Below are 18,708 nucleotides of genomic sequence, written 5' to 3'. Positions count from 1 at the left end.
AATCCTTTAAAAATGTCTACAACACTTGTTAACTTTCATTCAAAGGAAGCTGCCTGCCATTTGTAATTTTCATTAACAGTAGGTCTTTATGTACAGCCCCATGGTGATACTTTACCTTTTGTAACCTTACAGGAGTTGAGACCCACTAATTGTGAAACACTGGCTCTCTCGATGGGTCATCGAGCACTGAACATTTTATTACAATCTAAAGAAACCATCTCTCTTGCCCACTCATCACATGCTCTCTCACTGTGTTTCAAGAGATTGATAGAACACAACCTTAATCACCAGTATATTTTTTGCTTTTACACAGCAGTTTTAAGGGGGTTGCAAAATTTTTTGATTTCAAATAAGGGGCTGCCAAGTTAAGAAGATTGAGCAACACCAGATGAAACCATCTCAAAACAAAATGAATCAATATAAGAGCATCCATTTCCTAGAATCACAGAAATGGAGGGCTGAAAGGGACCTCAGGAGGTCATCTAGTCCGTTTCCTGTCCTCTGCAGCATGGACAGAGTGTGCCAATTCTCAACTGTATGCCAAAGCACCAGGACAAGGAATAAAATGGAGATATTTTGGAACAAGTATGAGGCAATGCAAGAGAGTTCTTAGGCTGTTTGTTCCTGCTAGTGAACTATTAAATAGAACAATGTTTAAACATAATGCTTCTACTCTGAGTTGGTTCTAGCCTGAACTCTCCGACCCCGGCTATTTTTGGCTTAACCCACCACATTCTAAGTAGCGTTAGGCATTGCTCCTCCATGAGTAATTTTACATCTCCAGGAGCCATCATAACAGTATTCCATCAGCTGACAACTGGCTTTAGAACAGAATGTCATTTTTAAAAACGTTAAAAGAAAAAACAGGAAAAATACTTGCTCATAGCAACATAGTAAAGTCTAAGCTAAATACCTAGTGGAGGACATGCTTCATGCTGAAGATATTACTCTCTCCGCCCCCCCCCCCCCCCGGTACATAACGGGTGCTGGATTCGGACAGTGCACTTCCTCAAGAAGAGCCCTGACCTCACAGCGTCGGGGGATAAAGGCATCTTTCAGCATGAACAGCAACATGAGCTAAGCACAAAATACTGTCTGGCTATGATACAATCCTAGATGTGACCATTCATGCCTGGTGTCCTCAGACAGCCACCACTGAGATGGCCTCAGGGAAAGAGAAGCCCTCTCCAAGTGGGCACAGATCACTAGTCTTCCATGAAAACACTAGTGCCAAGTCAGGGACAATGCAGGTCTTCAGGGATTCTCCTCTCACTTGAAGGCTACATATGAAAGAGGGTATCTCTTGGTAGTACTATTCCACAGCCCAGCACAGTATCTCTTGGTAGTACTATTCCACAGCCCAGCACAGCTAGCTCCGAAATACTTGGCTCTCTCCCACCTTGAGAGACATGAAGCTGCAGAGCCCATTTTAACACTAGGTCTGATACCCCCCTACAGAGCTAACATCTCCATCCAGAGCCAACCAGTCCATTTATTCAGAGTCCATGGAGAGAGGCAAACAGAGAGGTGCATTAACAAGTCACTGGCTCTTTTATCATCTCAACCAGGAGACAGTCTCTCACAAGTCAGGCTGTCAGCACTGATTCATTTGCATGCAGGAGGCAAGGAGAGGAAACTTCATTCAAAGAGCACCAAAGCACCCAGGGACATGCTAATTTGACACTGACCTCTGCCACCAAAGCTCATCGGCAGTTATTAGAGTTTTTTCTGGTGGAGCCTAAGTAAAATGTGACCTATGATTAAAGAGCCCTCAGACTTGTCATCTATACAGAATGGGGAATTTTATGCTCATCCCCCACTTGCAGCACCAGCGATTCCCAAGGGTACCTCAAGGTTATCCCTACAGAAACACATGCCTGTGATCTGGATAGCCACAGCTGTTACAGTGGCTGAGATCTATTGGAGCCAAGGCTGTGTTATCTAAAATGGTTTTCAAAGCACCCCCACGAAAATGGTCAAAATACATAGCTGCCTTCAGCAATAATCAGCTCTGCTGTTCTGCAACTCCACCTCTTACAATCACAACCAAAACATAAAATCTTCTTCCCTGCAGGATATAGGCCTTACAAAAATGGCTGTTTAGAGTAAATGTATATTTCCTTTAGCCAAAAGAGGGCAGCCTGCTGGAAAGGGACATTTTGTGTACGCTACTGGAAAGACTTTAAGCACTTCTTATGGAGAGAAGGAACGGAGCTGCCATGTCAGCTAAGATTTCCAGAAGGCACTCACCTCCTCCAACCCAGCCCCAGGCTTTTCCAGAGAGACTACTACTAGAAAGTCAATACCGACAGACTGTTCAGGACACTGATCCAGGTGTGCTTTGCAAGCGGTCCCTAAGTTAATTCTGGGCCATGGAAAGATTGCTTCTACAGGGATAGCTCAGGGCACTAACAAGACAGAAGAGTTGGGGATTTTAGCTTTAAAATGTGTAATTAATTTCAGCATTTGTAAAGCCAGGCAAAGCATGCTGCAAACAGGGAAGGATGGAGTCAAACATGACACAGGCAGCTCTGTTCCCACCCAGCTCTACCAAGATACTGCAATCGTGCAGTATCCCTATCATTCCAATCCTAGGCATCTTGAACAGGGATTGAACAGCATCCCAATCCATGGGCAGTCCGGCTTGAGTGCATCATCCACCAGGCACTAGGATGAGATCCAGTCAGTCCTTTTACTTGATCAGGATTTAAAACCTCTGCCTCTCCATGTCAGATGGATTTCATTTAAATCCTTTATGCTGTCCAGAAGTACTCTAAAAGTTCCTCCTGACCCAGATGTCATTTTAGTGCCCCAGATGTATGAGTCACATTTACATAGCAGTTTACACTATACAAGTGTTTAGTTCCGTCACCACCCCTACAGGGAATTGCCCCAATTTTAAAAACGGACTAAGCCATTTGTCCAAAGCTAAACTGCAAGTCAGTCCCATGCGCATTCCTTATTCCTCTGGACCTGTGCATCAGTTCCTGAAACTAAACAGGATAGAGACAGCGTTGGACAGAACGCTGTGGGTGTGGCACTTATGGTTTGGAGAGGGGAGCATCTGGTTGCTTAGAAAAATACCCTCTTTTTTTAAAGCTCAATGGCAGACCCCATCACCACCACTTTCAACACCAAGTACACGCCTTAAAAAAAACCTCATTTTGGTGTCACGTACTAGGGAACAGCAAAAAAGAGCCACGTAAGCAGATCAGCTCTTGTGGAAGCTTTTCCCTCCCTACCACCAGGGACTAGGTAGGTTTAAAGGTGAATTGTGAAGGTTTTGCTAAAGTAGGTCTGTAAGATCCCAAAGGAGAGCACCGGCTGTGTAACAGCTACCTCCCTAAGGTACCCATACTCCAGGCTTCTTCCTCAAGTCTCTTTAGCACCTAGTGCTTCCTTAGCTTATTTGCCCCTTTGTTGCTAGCATGATACCACCTCATGCACCCTCCAAGACCTGAAGGGCCTTTGGGATCTCAGTGGGAAAAATAAACCCTGTGATGAACTTCCTCCACTGCTAACCCTTCTTTAGGTTTCCCCCTGCCCTTTCCAGGCCAATCATCGCATCACCACCCCCAGAAGCTTGATGGGTCACAGTGGAGTTAGGACAAGGCCACTGGCTGATTGCACAGGGGTTAAAAAGTGGCAGCACAGTTACCTTTATCCTGATTATTAGACTCTAAAGTTTAGTAACATGCAGAAATAAATCGCCCATACTGTCTCTGCCATATGTACAGTTTTAGTGAATTACAGGGACACCCTCCAGGGCTGGCATAATTAAGGATCCGTTGAGATTTGCATTATAAATCCTTATTATCAGGGGTTCATAAAGTTCCATGTATAAATTTGCCACTAGCTGAAACAGACAAGATTCCAGCCCCAACAGCATATTTTATTCTTGAAAGCCACAGGCAAAGTTTGGTTTAAAAGGGCTCGGTCATTTTAAATGGACATAGTTGCAAAATAAGTAAGTGACAAGGGTTAGAATTTCATTATTTTTGAACTCCTGTAACTAACAGAGTGATGTATTTTTAAAATGAAGTGTCTCTACTGCACGCAAGCACTCAAGTCCTGATCCTTACTAATTTCATTTTGAGGTTTATATTTCAGACAGCAATGTGCATCAGTAGAGCATGCGTGATTGGACAATTGGTTATTTTCAATTGTATGGATTTGCTGGCAGTGATTATCAAGCCAGCATTAGTTTGGGGTTGACAGGAAGGAAGAGAAACAAGACCACTGAAGCAAGTTTTAGGAACACGGATGCCTTTTTTGCTTGCAGGTGAAGTGTGCTCAACGGAGCAAAGAATGCAGCAAGACGGATATGTTTGACCCAGCACAGCAGAAGGCAGATACTCACTGTCTAGCAAGTCATTCAGCAAGCTGCTGCAGCAAACGGAGTTGCAGTGGCTATCTGGGTGGGTTACTATTATACAAGGGTGCTGAATACAGGAACCCTGTGAATGTAGGACCAGACAACAGCCATGAAATGTTTGACTTTTTTAAAACTGTTAAATTAGAAACATTACCTCAAGACTCAGACAACCTCTCCTTGTCATCTATCACACCTAAAAGGTGGGAATCAGTGATGGGCAATTCTGCCACCCTTAACTGACATCCTGACACAATTTTACAGGTTTCTCAAGGCCAGGGCGATCCTCCAATGTGAGGTAAAGAAGGATGGCAGTGGCTGCTGTGACTACTCAGGCTTTTGTTGATTTCAAGAGGGAACCTTAACTTGGCAATTGAACATGGACCACCAGTGACAGCCCTGGTGTAACACGATCAGAGTATGGAGATTGAATCAATCAGTGTTGCCCTGACAGCAACCCTCAGGACATCACAGCAGGGAGGGGGATAAGTTATTTTATTGGTGAACAAGAAAAAAAAAGCAGAGATGTGAGCAGTGGGCAGTTCACTATACGGGGTACAGATCTAGGTCTGACATCCATATATGAAAAAAACCACCACAAATTCATTGCAAAAGTGACAAAAATGTCATTAAGTCTGAAAAACTGAAATGTACTCAAGTCAGGAAATGAGATTTTGGTTTTGACATTAAGTACAATAGTGAACAGTTCATTACAAATACATAAACTAGATTTGTACAAAGGCTTGAATTCTCTAACAATTGCAGATTGCACAAAATGAATACGTTACAGCCATAAAATACAGTAATCAAAAATATTTCAAAACAGGCAAGCTAGCCAAGTTGCTGTTGCTTATAAGTTTCCTGATTTCAGTAGGTTTACAATACTCATCCTTCATGAGGCCTTAATATGGAAACTCCCTGACAACTAAACAAAGAAACCATGGGAAACCAGGGAAATCTGGCTTCCATATTCACATTTATTAGTTCCACCTCTCCCAGGCACTTGGTATATTATAATATTCTTTTAAACACATACAGTTTAATAAAGCATATCAAGTCAGGGTGCCACACTGATGGCTGTAACCAACACTAGCTTCAGTTTCCAAGTTCTTTTCAGCCCCACTGCAGTAATCTAACCTCAAAGTGACAATGGCATGGATAACCATGATAAGGTCCATATCCAAATGGAAAGACTTTCCAAGGGCCAACAGGAAGCACACTTGACAAACACCATTCCCAGGGTATGTAGAAACAGCTGGCAACCCAAAAAAGCCTCTGTGCTGATATGCTCCATTCATCAGGGTGCAGATAGAATTTTTGATGTTTCCGCTGGTTGCTTCCCCACCCAGCAAGCATTAGGGTTTAGTTTGTCTCATTCAATTTCCTGACAGTTCACCCAGTTAAAGTGGGCACAGACGGGCTAAGCTGCTTCCACCATGGGGAGGAAAAAATAATAAAATCAAAATGTAGAGCTGGGCGTCCATTATAAGAGAGACCATAATGCGTATTTCTTCACTGACCATGAAAGGTGGCAAAACAGAATCTTTCTTCAGAGTAGCAGCCATATTAGTCTGTATCCACAAAAAGAAAAGGAGTACTTGTGGCACCTTAGAGACTAACACATTTATTTGAGCATAAGCTTTTGTGAGCTACAGCCCACTTCATCGGATGCATTCAGTGGAAAATACAGTGGGGAGATTTATATACACAGAGAACATGAAACAATGGGTGTTACCATACCCACTGTAAAGAGAGTGATCAGGTAAGGTGAGCTATTACCAGCAGGAGAGCGGGGTGGGGTGGGGTGGGGGGGCTTGAACCTTTTGTAGTGATAATCAAGGTGGGCCACAAGTACTCCTTTTCTTAAGACAGAATCTGGCTCAACCTTGCTTGAGCATGCCCTTGGAGCAGATGAGCAATTGTCCCATAGTATCCTCTGGGATCTGATAGATGGGAAGGAATGAAGCCACTCAAGAGTGACCGTCAACAGCTGCTGACACATCCCCACAAGGTCAATGGTATCAAAGAAAGTTGATAGATGAGTATTGACAAGCTCATTTTCTATCTCCACTAGAAGAAAGTAGCACCAAACGTGCAGTCTCTGTACTGTATATTTAGTCCTTAAAACAAACCTAAGCGGGATTAAGAGACTTAAGTCTCCCATTATTCATTTTTCACCATCTTCTCTATAATCCAAAACTGAGACATCTGTGCTGGGACAATAATTCTAGCTCTGAGGTTAGGTGACTACATAAACCACTCGGGGCTTTTATCTCTGTTGTTGATGCTTGACTTCTGTCATCGGCGGAACCATTCCATAAAATTACAGCCCCATAAATCAGTTATCTGTTTATTCTAGGTATACATAATATAGTAGACTCCACTATTATGGACTTGGCAGGATTAATATTGAAGGCCTGAAAATTTAATGCTGTTATTAATCCAAAGAGAAGTTAAGACGACAAGTTAGTTGCCCAAGAACAAATTAAGTATATAACAAACTTAATAGTTAGCACATTATGTCCTTCTCTAGCCATATACATATTCCAAATACAGTGACACATGGACTCAGGAGATTTGTCAATTACTTATTTCAGCCTATTCTCCAACTGTTCATTAAAAACATAAAAAACAGAATCTATAACACTTTAAATTTCAAAATCACTATGATGGATTCACAATTTCAGACCGCACCGTGCACATTTGCTCACAAGATCACCACCCCCTCTATATTTATGCAGATGGGGTCAGACCTAGAAAAAACAGTAAAATTCAATACTAAACACAAACAACTGCAAGAGGGAACTGTTAAAATGAAAACGTCTTGTTAACTTCAGTTTATAATTTCCTTGCCAGCGGTCACTTTACATTGTATACACTGAAAAACGAAAGCACTTCATAATCTGTGCTCCTGCATTTTCATAACACCTTTCAGCCAAATGCACCAACTTAAGATACATACCATGAATTGCAAGCTTCTCAGCAAAAAGATCATATCCATTTATGCATTTGTACAGCATCTAAGATAGTGTGTCTTTGGAGCCTTCGGACCCTACTGTAATATTATACTATATAGGGATCACTTCATGAGTTACTGAAATGCAGCCATCTCTGGGGTACAATGTTGCAGCTATTTAACAGCACACAGCAACACTACAGAACTGTTTAAGACAGGAAGTAAACAATTAGTTAATTGAAGCTGCAAGAGAAAATTAAGGTAGGCAGAAGATAATTAGAGTGAAAATTTGGCAAGGACATTAGCTCTGAACATCCCTGTTTTTGAAAAAAGTGCCATGGGATCAAAAATGATCAAATTGGTCACATTTTAAAAAATATTCGTTACACAGCATGCATAATTTACATTAACTGCAACAAAAGCTTCAATTCCAGAATGTTGGGGTAACATGCTACTTAGCAGTTAAAGAAAAACTGATAGCACAACTCAAGCAGCTATCCCAAAATGGTTATATTATTACAGTATATTGGAAACAAACTAGCTTAGCTACATACTAGACTAGCACCTGGGATTGGTGACCTACAAATCAGAGAGAAAGAACTGAAGTGATTGTGCATTCAGATCTGTATTTAGGGCATAAACACAAAACTGTGTGCAAGGAAGTAAAAATTCCTCCACGAAGAGTAGCTGATATTTAACCTGCTACGCTGATACAGTGATATGATTCAAATAAATTGTGTTCGCTTACTCCCATGTACAAACCCTGCTGTAAGATCATGTATTTGCATTACTTGAGAAATGTGCTTCTCAGATCAAAACACCAGGAGACCTTTACTAAAAAAGTAGTGAGACTTCTGTGCATTTGACAGGTTTAAATCAGTTCCATTGTAGTCTCTCTCCTCACACTCGGACAGTTGAGATCAGCCAAGGAACGTGAACTGGCCTAGAGCTGTAGGTATGGAGGACTGTGCATTAGAAGGCCCTCAAACCTGGAACTTGCATTTCCCTTTATTTGATAGGCACTAGCCTGCAGACTTCCAGAGCACACTGCAAACGCATTTATTTATCCAGGCTTTTCCGAAAGCCGGAGTTAGGCTGGAAGCAGTTTTAGTATTGTTGATATAGACAGTTTATTTTGGTTTGTGATTTTAGCAGGCATGCTATCTATATACAATGAATAAATATTTTCTCTGGCATCCATCTGCTAAATACAGGTTTCAGAGTAGCAGCAGTGTTAGTCTGTATTCGCAAAAAGAAAACGAGGACTTGTGGCACCTTAAAGACTAACCAATTTATTTGAGCATAAGCTTTTGTGAGCTATAGCTCACTTCATCGGATGCAGTGAGCTGTAGCTCACAAAAGCTTATACTCAAATAAATTTTTTAGTCTCTAAGGTGCCACAAGTCCTCCTGTTCTTTTTGCTAAATACAGACACCCTTAGCTGAGAGGAAGGATAATCCTTCAAGGTCTCTGTATGGAAGCCCTCATCATTGGAGGTGAGGAGAGTTGAGTTAGAGCAGTGGTCCACAATCTCTCTGTGGGAATAGCACATGCCAAACACCCCACCACCGAAATGCCGCCAAGAAGCAGCAGTGGAAAGAAGCCCCACCGCCGAAATGCCGCTGAGAAACAGCAACGCTTCTCGGCAGCATTTCGGCGGGTGGTTCTCAGGTGACCACGCTCGGTGGCAGCATTTCGGCAGCATGCTGTCCTGCGGGCCAAACAACTGCCCCAGCAGGCGCCACGTTGGGGACCCCTGAGTTAGAGAGTAGGGTAAAAAATTTTGAGCTGTAAATCGGGGAAATGAAAAGAGCAAACCTCTGTTGCATCTTATCAGACTCCAGCAATTCTCTCCAGATTACTTCATTAAGTTTATTTCAAGAGACCATCAAGGACATGCAAAGCTTGGTGTAGACATGTTTGTTTAGAAGGTAGTAGAAATCAGATAAACACATTGGCCACATTTACATGAACAATAAAATATTTCAGCATTTTAAATGGCTAAAGCGAGTAACATTGGAATTAATCCTCAGAAATTAAAGCCAGCACAAAACAAATGACAGAGGCCAGAAAATGTGCCAAGAATATTTCAGTTTGCAAACAAAACAGACCCTGCCTGGTCCTGCAATTCAGAGGGCAAATTAAACATGAAAATATAAACAAAACAAATTCAAAACTTTAGGCAGTAAAAGCTGCTGGGACGTGACAAAGGAGATTTTCTTGTTCACCAAGAAAGGATGAAGTTTACTAAGGCTGGGTCACCGAAGAGGTGGGACCACACAAGAGAAGACTACAGAAAGGGGACGGGGGAAAAGGATACATCAGGAAGGAACAAACACAAGCTAGCTCTTGGCACTTCATTGTTAGAAAGTTTAGAACAACTGCAGAAACAAAATATGGAATTCAGTCACTGCCATGACCGTAAAACCCTTAGCCTCCCAGTGTCAATAAAAAATACACAGTGCGGTGTACTGTTTTCTCACAATCAGATTTCGACTTGAATTGTAAGTATTTTAACAGTGACCGACACACACAGAGCTGTGAGGGAACCGTTACCCAGCAGATAAGTCAATCTGGCTTGTCAGGATAGGTACCATGTTAAACTCAAGTTATATTTCACTAAGCACAAAAACTAACTACTCTGGTCCTCTCACATTTTGCACTTTTTGGTGATATTTTATGAAATGGTGGCTTTTACATCAAACAAAAAGAAAGTTTTGTATTGCAATGCAATTGTTTAATTTTTATCACAACAAAAACCTCAATTTTCAAAATTAAAATTTTAAAAATAAATACATTACTACAGTACAATTACATGATTTTTGCTAGCCGTGGCAAAACAAACTAAACCTAAAACCCTCAAAAATCCAAAGATTATGGTGTTAGAGAGGAAGACAGGCTCAGTGGTTATGGCATTAGCCCACGAATTGTAGACCGAGGTGCAATTCCCTTCTCTTCCACAGTCTTCCTGGTGACCTTGAGCAAGTCACAGTGCCTCAGCTTCCCATCTGGAAAATGGAAATAATAGTACTTCCCTTCCTCACTGGTTTTGCAAGGATACACAGGTGAAAGACTGCAAAGCACTTTGAGATGTACTGATAAAAAGCGATACTTAAGCATTATTTTATTTAATAAATAATTAATCTTCATTATTAAGAAGAATTATTTTTAATTCACTAAGGCCCTCATTCAGCTAATTATGTATGCACGAGCAGTTAATGGGGCTCACATGCTTAAAATTACCTATGTGCTTGGTACCAGCTGTATTGGGACCGAAGAGAGCTGGGATCTTACATGGGTGAAACGACACTACAGCTTACTCTCAATGTTGATACTAATGAACCATCAACCATCAAAAAAGATGAGCCAATTCAACAGCATATCTACAATTCCTGGGACTGGACGTGGAGAATTGAGAAAAGCAATTTGACTTGATAGTAGAACATCATGCTCCACTCCAGTTATTTATAGGAAAGAGGGGCAGGGCAGTGTTGTCCAGAGACATGAAGTATTAATTCATCAACTAAATTCACACACTGGGGAACACATGTATCCAAGTGATTTCTGACTGATAAATCTCTGCTGGATTGTGCATTTCCTTTGGCTAACAAATCTAAAATAACACGCATGTTTTATTTACAGTTCTCTTTAATCCTCCATCAGAAGAAACGTTCTCTTGTTGAAAGGGCTAAAACTAGAACAGAGAGCAGCCATATCACTTTATAGAGCTGGTGCAGGGACTTAGCATGAAACATAGAACTGCATTAGAAATTCAACACAGGAGCTGCTCATTTGATGGGAGACAACTATAAATATGGTGGATAAAGAAATATCGGGAGCAGGGTCTGAAGCAAATTCTCAATGGCCTGGCCAGTTCCTTGCTACTGCACGTAGGGCAGAGGACAGATAAAACTCTAGAAAACCAACTAGTTCACGACACAAATATTGCAATGCATTATTATGACACCACAAGAGTGTAAAAGCTGAAACTCTTTATGCTACGGGACAGGGTGAAAGTGTAAAAAGGCCACAATTCACACACTAATCAGGGAAATCCAGGGCACTGGCTACCATAAATATCCAACCAACCCTCACTGTACCAAGAACACAGGTCCCTTAAACAATAACAGCAGCTATTTAGGCATCAATAATTCTGAGCAATGAACTGCCTCTGTGGAGTCAACCAGACAAGAGAATTGATTGTATGAGAAGCCAGTTTTGCCAGGAACTTGTGCTCCTTAAACAAGGGGAAGATGTGGTAGATCTCACTGTCAGGAAGTGTCATTGACCCTTCATGTAACATGACACAGGGGTCACCTAATGAAATTAACAGGCAGAACATTTAAAAACAAACATAAGGGAGTACTTCACACAGCACGCAGTCAACTGGTGAAACTCGTTGCCCGGGGATGTTGTGAAGGCCGCAAGTACAACTGGTTTCAAAAAAGAACTAGATAACTTCATGGAGGATAGGTCCATCAATGCCATTAGCGAAAATGGTTAGGGACGCAACCCTACGATCTGGGTGTCCCTAAGCCTCTGACTGCCAGAAGCCGGAACTGGATGACGGGATGCATCACTCGCTAATTGCCCTGTTCTAGTCACTCCCTCTGAAGCATCTGGCATCGGCCATTGTTAGAAGACAGGATACTGGTCTAGATGGACCATTGGTCTAACCCAGTAGGGCCATTCTCATATTAGCACTTGGGTTGCCCAGTTCCACTCAGAACTGATGCCTTAAATGTTATGCATATACCAGGAACTACATTTACAGCACTTTAGCTGTTAAGTTATATTGACCCAGAAACCACTTAAAAATGACCCTGAGCACAATACAAAATTCTAGCTGAGAGGGCACACGTGGGCAATTTTCCGCCTGTCTAGGCAACTCACTCAACTGTCCCACGTCATGAACGAGTAGTCGCTGAGCCCCAAGACTGCAGTGGAAGCACTGCGTTTTATTTTAGGCATATGCTTTAGAATGCGCAGCTTAGTCATTGTACAGGAACCCAGGCTGCCTCATATATTGAGCTGCACAGCACAGCTGGCTGGATATTTTCTGCTCTCAGAACAGAGAAATCTGACGAAACCTGACGAGCAGTTTTCACCCAACTGCTCGTTACATGCTACAAGTCTACCAAGCAGTTCTATGAGTATTGTAACAGCTCAAAGAACGGGAGAGCTTTGCATCACTGCAACTGTACACCTGACTCAAGAAAGCCAGGTAGCCTTCGGCCAACAGATCTTTTTAAATTCTGTCCCACTCTTATCCCAAGATTTTAAAGGGAGAAAAGGAGGCTGGGAGACGAAGCGCCATAATGGAGGCGGAAAACAGGCACAGACGCAAAAGGTTATTTACAGTTGGTTCAAGCCAAGGAGGCCATTGTCCAAAAACCCAAGATTTCCTTATAAAAATGCTGTCTACCTTGGAAGGACTGGGACTGGGCCCGGGACCGGCCAGACCTACCAGGTTGTGGATCCTGGCACTGTTTGCTTTATTAGACCTCTAGAGATGGAATTGTGCATACCAGGTCTGGTCAAAAGAACACCGACAGCTGATTCAAATGCTTTAAGACTGCTAATTGGTCAGACTCCCCAGCCCAGTCTAGTCACCACAGTTCATGCCCACATCCTCTGACAAAGGCAACGGTTACAGCGCCTTGCTGCAAAGGCTGCTACAGAAAGGCATTTTCTGTCCAACTGGTGAGGCCATTTCTTTGAAAAATGAAACATCCCAATCATTTACAGGGTAGGATCCACATCCATCAACATGGTTATCACCAGCTTCACTAATGTGACAGTAACCATAGTGCTTTTCTTCTATACATCTCAAAGCATTCTACGAAAGAGAACCATCCTTCCCACATTTGACACAGGGGGAAATAAGTCAAAGGACGAAAGTGATATTTGCCCAAGGTCATACAGGTGGTCTGTGGCAGCACTAGGAACAGAACCCAGGTCTTCCTGATTCCTATTCACTGGACCGCACTGCCTACCCAAAAAGGCTTGGCAGTTCCTGTTTACACAGACACATCTTGGTAATCAGCAGTAACTTATATTTACACAGGTGTCTAACATTAAATAACGAGCTCTATCTCCAGTGTCCTGCCAAATTCTGGTTTGCAGTTACCTTTTCTCTACCTAAATACACTCTACAGTTTGAATTGGATATTCTTTACTTTATCCTAAGTTGTTATGTACTGTTCCATGGTGCTGTTAAACACTAGATAGATGTTTCAACCCAGGTGGCTGTATTTCCAAGGTGGATGAACTGATTTCTGTCCAGTTTATAAAGTGTCTTAGGTCTCTTTTGGATAAAACCATTAAATATCATTTGGCAACCAATTTGCCTGCATGCAACGGGAGGCTCTTCCAAGCATATGAACTCAGACATGCGCAGAGTGAGATCTGAAACTGTTCTCCCTTCCTCCCCTCTCGGCTGTAGAACAGATGCATCATCTAACACGCTCCTGAAGCTGGGCTGACAGCATCTCTACCTGGCACCAAACAGTCCCCTCCCCTTCCGAAACATGAACATAGTTTATTCTCTCATTTAAAATTCATAGCGTGCTGTGACTGGTGTGTGCTGATCTCACAGCTGCTAAATATTCATGAACCAATTACGAAAAACAAATTTATCACTTTAGCCCTCAGCCAAGTTTTGAAGGATTCAAATATTTATGCTAACGAGAGGCTCTACCTCATACAATTCTTCTCTCACCCAACTTTATTCCCATTCACATGAGGGATCAAGCCGGCTTCACTCTTCTCTCCCACCCGATGCTGCATTGCTGTTGGCTTTTGACCTGTTTGCCTACGTCTGGCTCATAAGGAGTTTATATCAGATGATGACAGCAGAGGGGGAGTGTGTGTGTGTTCATGTTCACATTAAACTGCCAGAGGGTCAGGAGACAGAAGGGAAACAGATACTTACCAGATTCTTTTGCAGCACTGAGCACAAAGTAATATTGTCATATTATTTGGACCAGGGCTACAGAGTGGGGGAATCATAGAATATCAGGGTTGGAAGGGACCTCAGGAGGTCATCTAATCCAACCCCCTGCTCAAAGCAGGACCAATCCCCAATTTTTGCCCCGGATCCTTAAAAGGCCCCCTCAAGGATTGAGCTCACAACCCTGGGTTTTGCAGGCCAATGCTCAAACCACTGAACTATCCCTCCCCCACACTGCAAGTCAGCAACAGGGAGATCTTTGCCAAGTGAATCACTGTTTCCCCATCCCACCCTCTTGCTGAGACGGGCACCACTTTCCACTTCCAAACAAAGGGGATTCAGCTATCTGGGGAAGGAGCTCACAGAAAGTGATGAGCCTGCAAATGGATCAGACCTTGCAAGGCAAAATTTACCTTCTTTCTTCACCATCTATGGACTTATTTGGCACCATCACAGGTAGCCCAAAAGCAACACAGGCTTAGCTCTTCTCTGCCCCCAGCTTTGCTGTCCCATCTGCCTCATGAGGTCACTAAGGTCACTCCTGAAACACTTGACTCCAAGAGGAGGCATGCCCACTTTTAGTAAAGCCACTGGGTGAGATGGATTTTAATGTTTGTACTGCATAGTGCAACACAGACAGGGACTATCTTCCCCAGGAGCTATCTGCATAAATATTAACATTAATGAAATAACATGTGTAAATCTGCCATGCACCGATGGGAGATTACCCCACTGCCAATACACTCACTGCAAACAGTCAAAGGCAGAAGAGATTCAGGCTCCGTGAGGTTTTACATTAACCAGACACTCATTCAGAGGCTGTAAGTCACATCCTAATTCAGAAGCAGCTGCATTAACCCATCCAGGGCATGAGTAAACTTTTGAGAGAAAACTGAAGAGTTCTTTAGTCTCATCACTATGGTTCTAACTGCCATCAGACCAGTCTCTTTACTGCCAATTTAAGTTGTCTCAACACAAAGTTCCCGCGGTTGTTTCCTTCTCTTGCGGGTGTGAATTTTGGAGCTGGTGAAAAGGGAGTGGTTAGACATTTCTCATCTGAAGGGATGATACAATACAAAACATTTTAAAATTGCAAATGAGCATATAGGCCTTAGCCCAAGCATGTGGGGCATGCAATGAGCACTTTTCACTGCACAGCTGCCCTCCACACCTGCCCCTATAACACGCTACAGTGACTGGTGCCTCTCCTGAGCAGAAACTCAGCAGATCTGGGTGGCCTAACCCCCACCTGATGAATTACCAGTATTTAGCTCTTCTGTAGTCCTTTTCCTCAGATCTCAAAGCACCTTCCAAAGGAGGTCAGCATCATTATCCCCGTTTTACAGATTGGAAAAAACAAACAGAGCAAAGTGACTGGGCCAAAGTCAGCAGCAGAGCTGGGAATAGAATCCAGGTCTCCTGCACCCTAGATCAGTGCTCTATCCACTAAGCCACATTGTCTTATTACAAATGATGATTCTGAGGCAGGTATGATGTCCCAGGAATCTGGAGATGAAGATTTATTAGGCCAACTACTCAACCCCCTTCCAATGCATAATTTGAGCACCACAAGCATTCAAACACCTGCAAATGCCCAGCACAGTCATGTCTCTGAAGGAGATCATGGGAAAACCACCCACATCAGGATAAAGGAAAGCACTGATGCCTCATGAGGGTTAAAAAGAAAATCAAAGACGACAATAAGATACTTAAATCCTACAGATGATCAGGGGACAACAGCTGTGGGGAAAAGATAATGGGCCCCTGAACTTCATTGGGCCCTCTAGATGCTGCTGCAATACAAAAGATAAAAACCCCTCCATCCCAACACATCCCTTAAAAAAAAGATCCAAAAAGTACGGTTTTGAAAATAAAGTTTTCAATTAGAGCGGTTTGATTTTAGATTAAGGGTAGGAATCCTTTACATTCACTGCCCCTAGCCTCCTCTCCCCAATTCTCTTCTTAGTCTGAACCATTACCAGCATGTGTCTGCATGACACTCTGGACTTTTCTGTAGGTTAAAGTGTCTCTGTTCCGTCCAGTGTTAACATGGCAACTGGTCCTGCAATCTATCTGCAAGGAAGCAGGGAGATAGATTTTCAAGCTTGCCCACCTGACTATACAAAGCAGGGAAGCTCTAACAAGGATTACGCTCTTGCTACAGGTCCAACCACCGTAACAACGTAAACCCAAAGAGGGCAGAGAGCTGAGCTTTCCCTTACGGAGTTTAGGGCTCCTCTGGAAACAGCCATCAGGGCAGGGGGGAGGCATTTCAAATGAAGTGTGACAGCAGCACAGCAAAATAACTGAGTCCCAACAGATCAATCTTCTGCTTAAGAATCAGTCCCTTATAGCCTTGGCATTATTGACCCAGCTCATCAATAACTGCACGGACACTGTGACCAAGACAGCTGTGGAAGAACGCTCGGGGTGGTGAACGTCTCCTGGAAGCAAGATGGGGAGTGTGCTTCAACAAAAGGAGGAGGCCCACAGACACTTGCCCAGTTGCCTTGGAGGATTTTTGTTTAGCAGCATTTTCTCAGTACAGCCCTTCTCCCTGAGGTAAGTTTCACCCATGTAACCAATAAAAGTTAATCCTTACGTTGGACTGTACAGAGGCTGAGCCCCAATCAACACACACACAGTCTGAGCCAGGGGTATGGTCACGGATATTGTCACTGGAACACCACGAACATGTCCCACTGAGTATGGGATTCCCTTTGGCCAGCCGTTTACAGGCCTGGCACGCATGCAGCCTTCATGAACCTGATTCTCTCCCGGGGAAGGTTTCCCTTTCAGTGCACAAGGAGTGGCTGATCTGGGCTCATCTTTTACATAGTTCTGTTGCTCTACCAGTACGGAATCATCTCCAAAGAATTTTTCAGTAATGCTGCAGTGCTGAATTTCAGAGGGACACAATCCCAGCTGAATGGTTCACGAAGGCCAACTTCCTAAGCATGAAATAAGGGTCCCTCCCTTTTGCACTACACTAAAGTGACTTCTAACCTGCCTCTGAACTAACCACTTAAAGACATAAGTTAGATAGATCTAATAAATGGGAAAAAGCCTTCCAATTACTGCCTGCCTCCCATCCCATGAACCCAGCACACCCTCCTCACACACCGTAGGCAATGGTGACCTAGAAAGGGAACCCACCCTCCCTCCTTTTGGGCTGGGATACTCCAAAGGGAAGGACTAGCGAAGGAGACACTAACAGGACAACTCTCCTTTTTGCAAACAAAACCCGTTCCAAAGCACAGCGATGGACACACCCAGAGAAGCGAAGCCCAGGATATGAACATTTCCAAATGTTTAAGAACGCCTGCTCTGATTATGCCTATCTCCTGGCATTTAACCACTGAAAGGCTTATTGTAATTAAACAGGCAAATAATGAAAGAAGCTGGGGTAAACACAAAGGAAGGTGAATAATGCTTCAAACCCCACAACTTACTCTCTCCCCGCAAGAGACTGAGTACGGTGCAACTCACACAGCACGCAAGCTCACTCCCGGCATTAAGGCGTTAGTAAGCCAAGGTCAATCTTACCTCATCCCACTCCGAAGCAAAAGATGGAGATTTCTCCAGCCTTTTCTTCCCAGTGCTGCAGTTTGAGAGCGATTCGCTCCGGCTCCCCATGGCATCGTCCTCAGTCGGCGAGCAGGTCAGGAGGTCGGAGTCCGATTTGGACAAGCTACGGCTGAGTTTGAGCTCTGCTTTGGGCTTGCCTCCTAGGTGAGCTCGGCCCCCAGCACCGCCTCTCTCCCCCTCTTCCTCTGCACCACCAGGGTGCTGCAGCACTTGGGGAGTCACTGCAGTTTCAGGTTCTGCCTGTTGGATGTTTTTGGGCTGGACCGTTGCGTAGATCGCTTTCTGGTTTTGCTCAGGAGAACTGGTCCGTACTGATCCAGAGACAGGTAAATCAGCATCCTCCAACTGCATAGCAGGTGAGTGGCCTGTGCCCTCCGTACCTCCTTTGGCCACAGAAGAAATGAGCCTGAAAGGGTCCTCGTTTATCTCACACACCGGGGAAGAGCCATGGAGTAACCCTGAAAACTGCTCCGGGACCTGGATGTCCTGGCTGTCTGCAGAATCTTGGCTCCGGCTGCCACTGCTCCTCCTGTGGTCTTCAGGGGGATGGAGACAGAAATAAAGAGAGATTAAAAAACACGGAAGGAGAAGCAAAACTCCACCTCCCCTAGAGAGAGAGGGAGCGATAGAGAACAGTTCAGTATTGTTTGAGTGCTCAACTTGTACCCACGGCATTTATGAAATTCCAAATACTGCCCTGATTTATGCAATCTGGCAGCTCTCCTTGTTGTTTTATTCCCGTTAACACTAACAATCAGGCCTTCCTATATAAGGCCAGGAGAAGTGCTAACCCTAGCCTGCAAGGGGGGGAGGGGGGAAGAGAGAGAGAAAGAAAGACAG

General features: G+C 43.6%; 1 protein-coding gene across 14 annotated transcripts in view; it reads right to left on the bottom strand.

The window, feature by feature from the left end:
• The window catches only part of ANKS1A (ankyrin repeat and sterile alpha motif domain containing 1A), a 155,191-nt gene that overhangs the window by 60,857 nt on the left and 75,626 nt on the right, over positions 1 to 18,708 (bottom strand). For 13 of the 14 annotated variants that reach the window (XR_006286799.1, XM_043533347.1, XM_043533349.1 and 10 more), the window contains one exon: positions 17,827 to 18,404. Coding sequence is in view for 12 of the 14 variants with exons in the window: in XM_043533347.1 (XP_043389282.1) it covers positions 17,827 to 18,404 (578 nt within the window). In the remaining 2 variants the exon portion in view is untranslated. Of the gene's footprint in view, positions 1 to 17,826; positions 18,405 to 18,708 lie in introns of those variants that run through there. The other variant, XM_037885261.2, reaches the window with a different exon arrangement.

The sequence above is a fragment of the Chelonia mydas genome, chromosome 21 (assembly GCF_015237465.2).
Source record: "Chelonia mydas isolate rCheMyd1 chromosome 21, rCheMyd1.pri.v2, whole genome shotgun sequence".
In the NCBI taxonomy this organism is placed as follows: domain Eukaryota; kingdom Metazoa; phylum Chordata; order Testudines; family Cheloniidae; genus Chelonia; species Chelonia mydas.
This window is presented reverse-complemented; position numbering and strand designations above follow the sequence as displayed.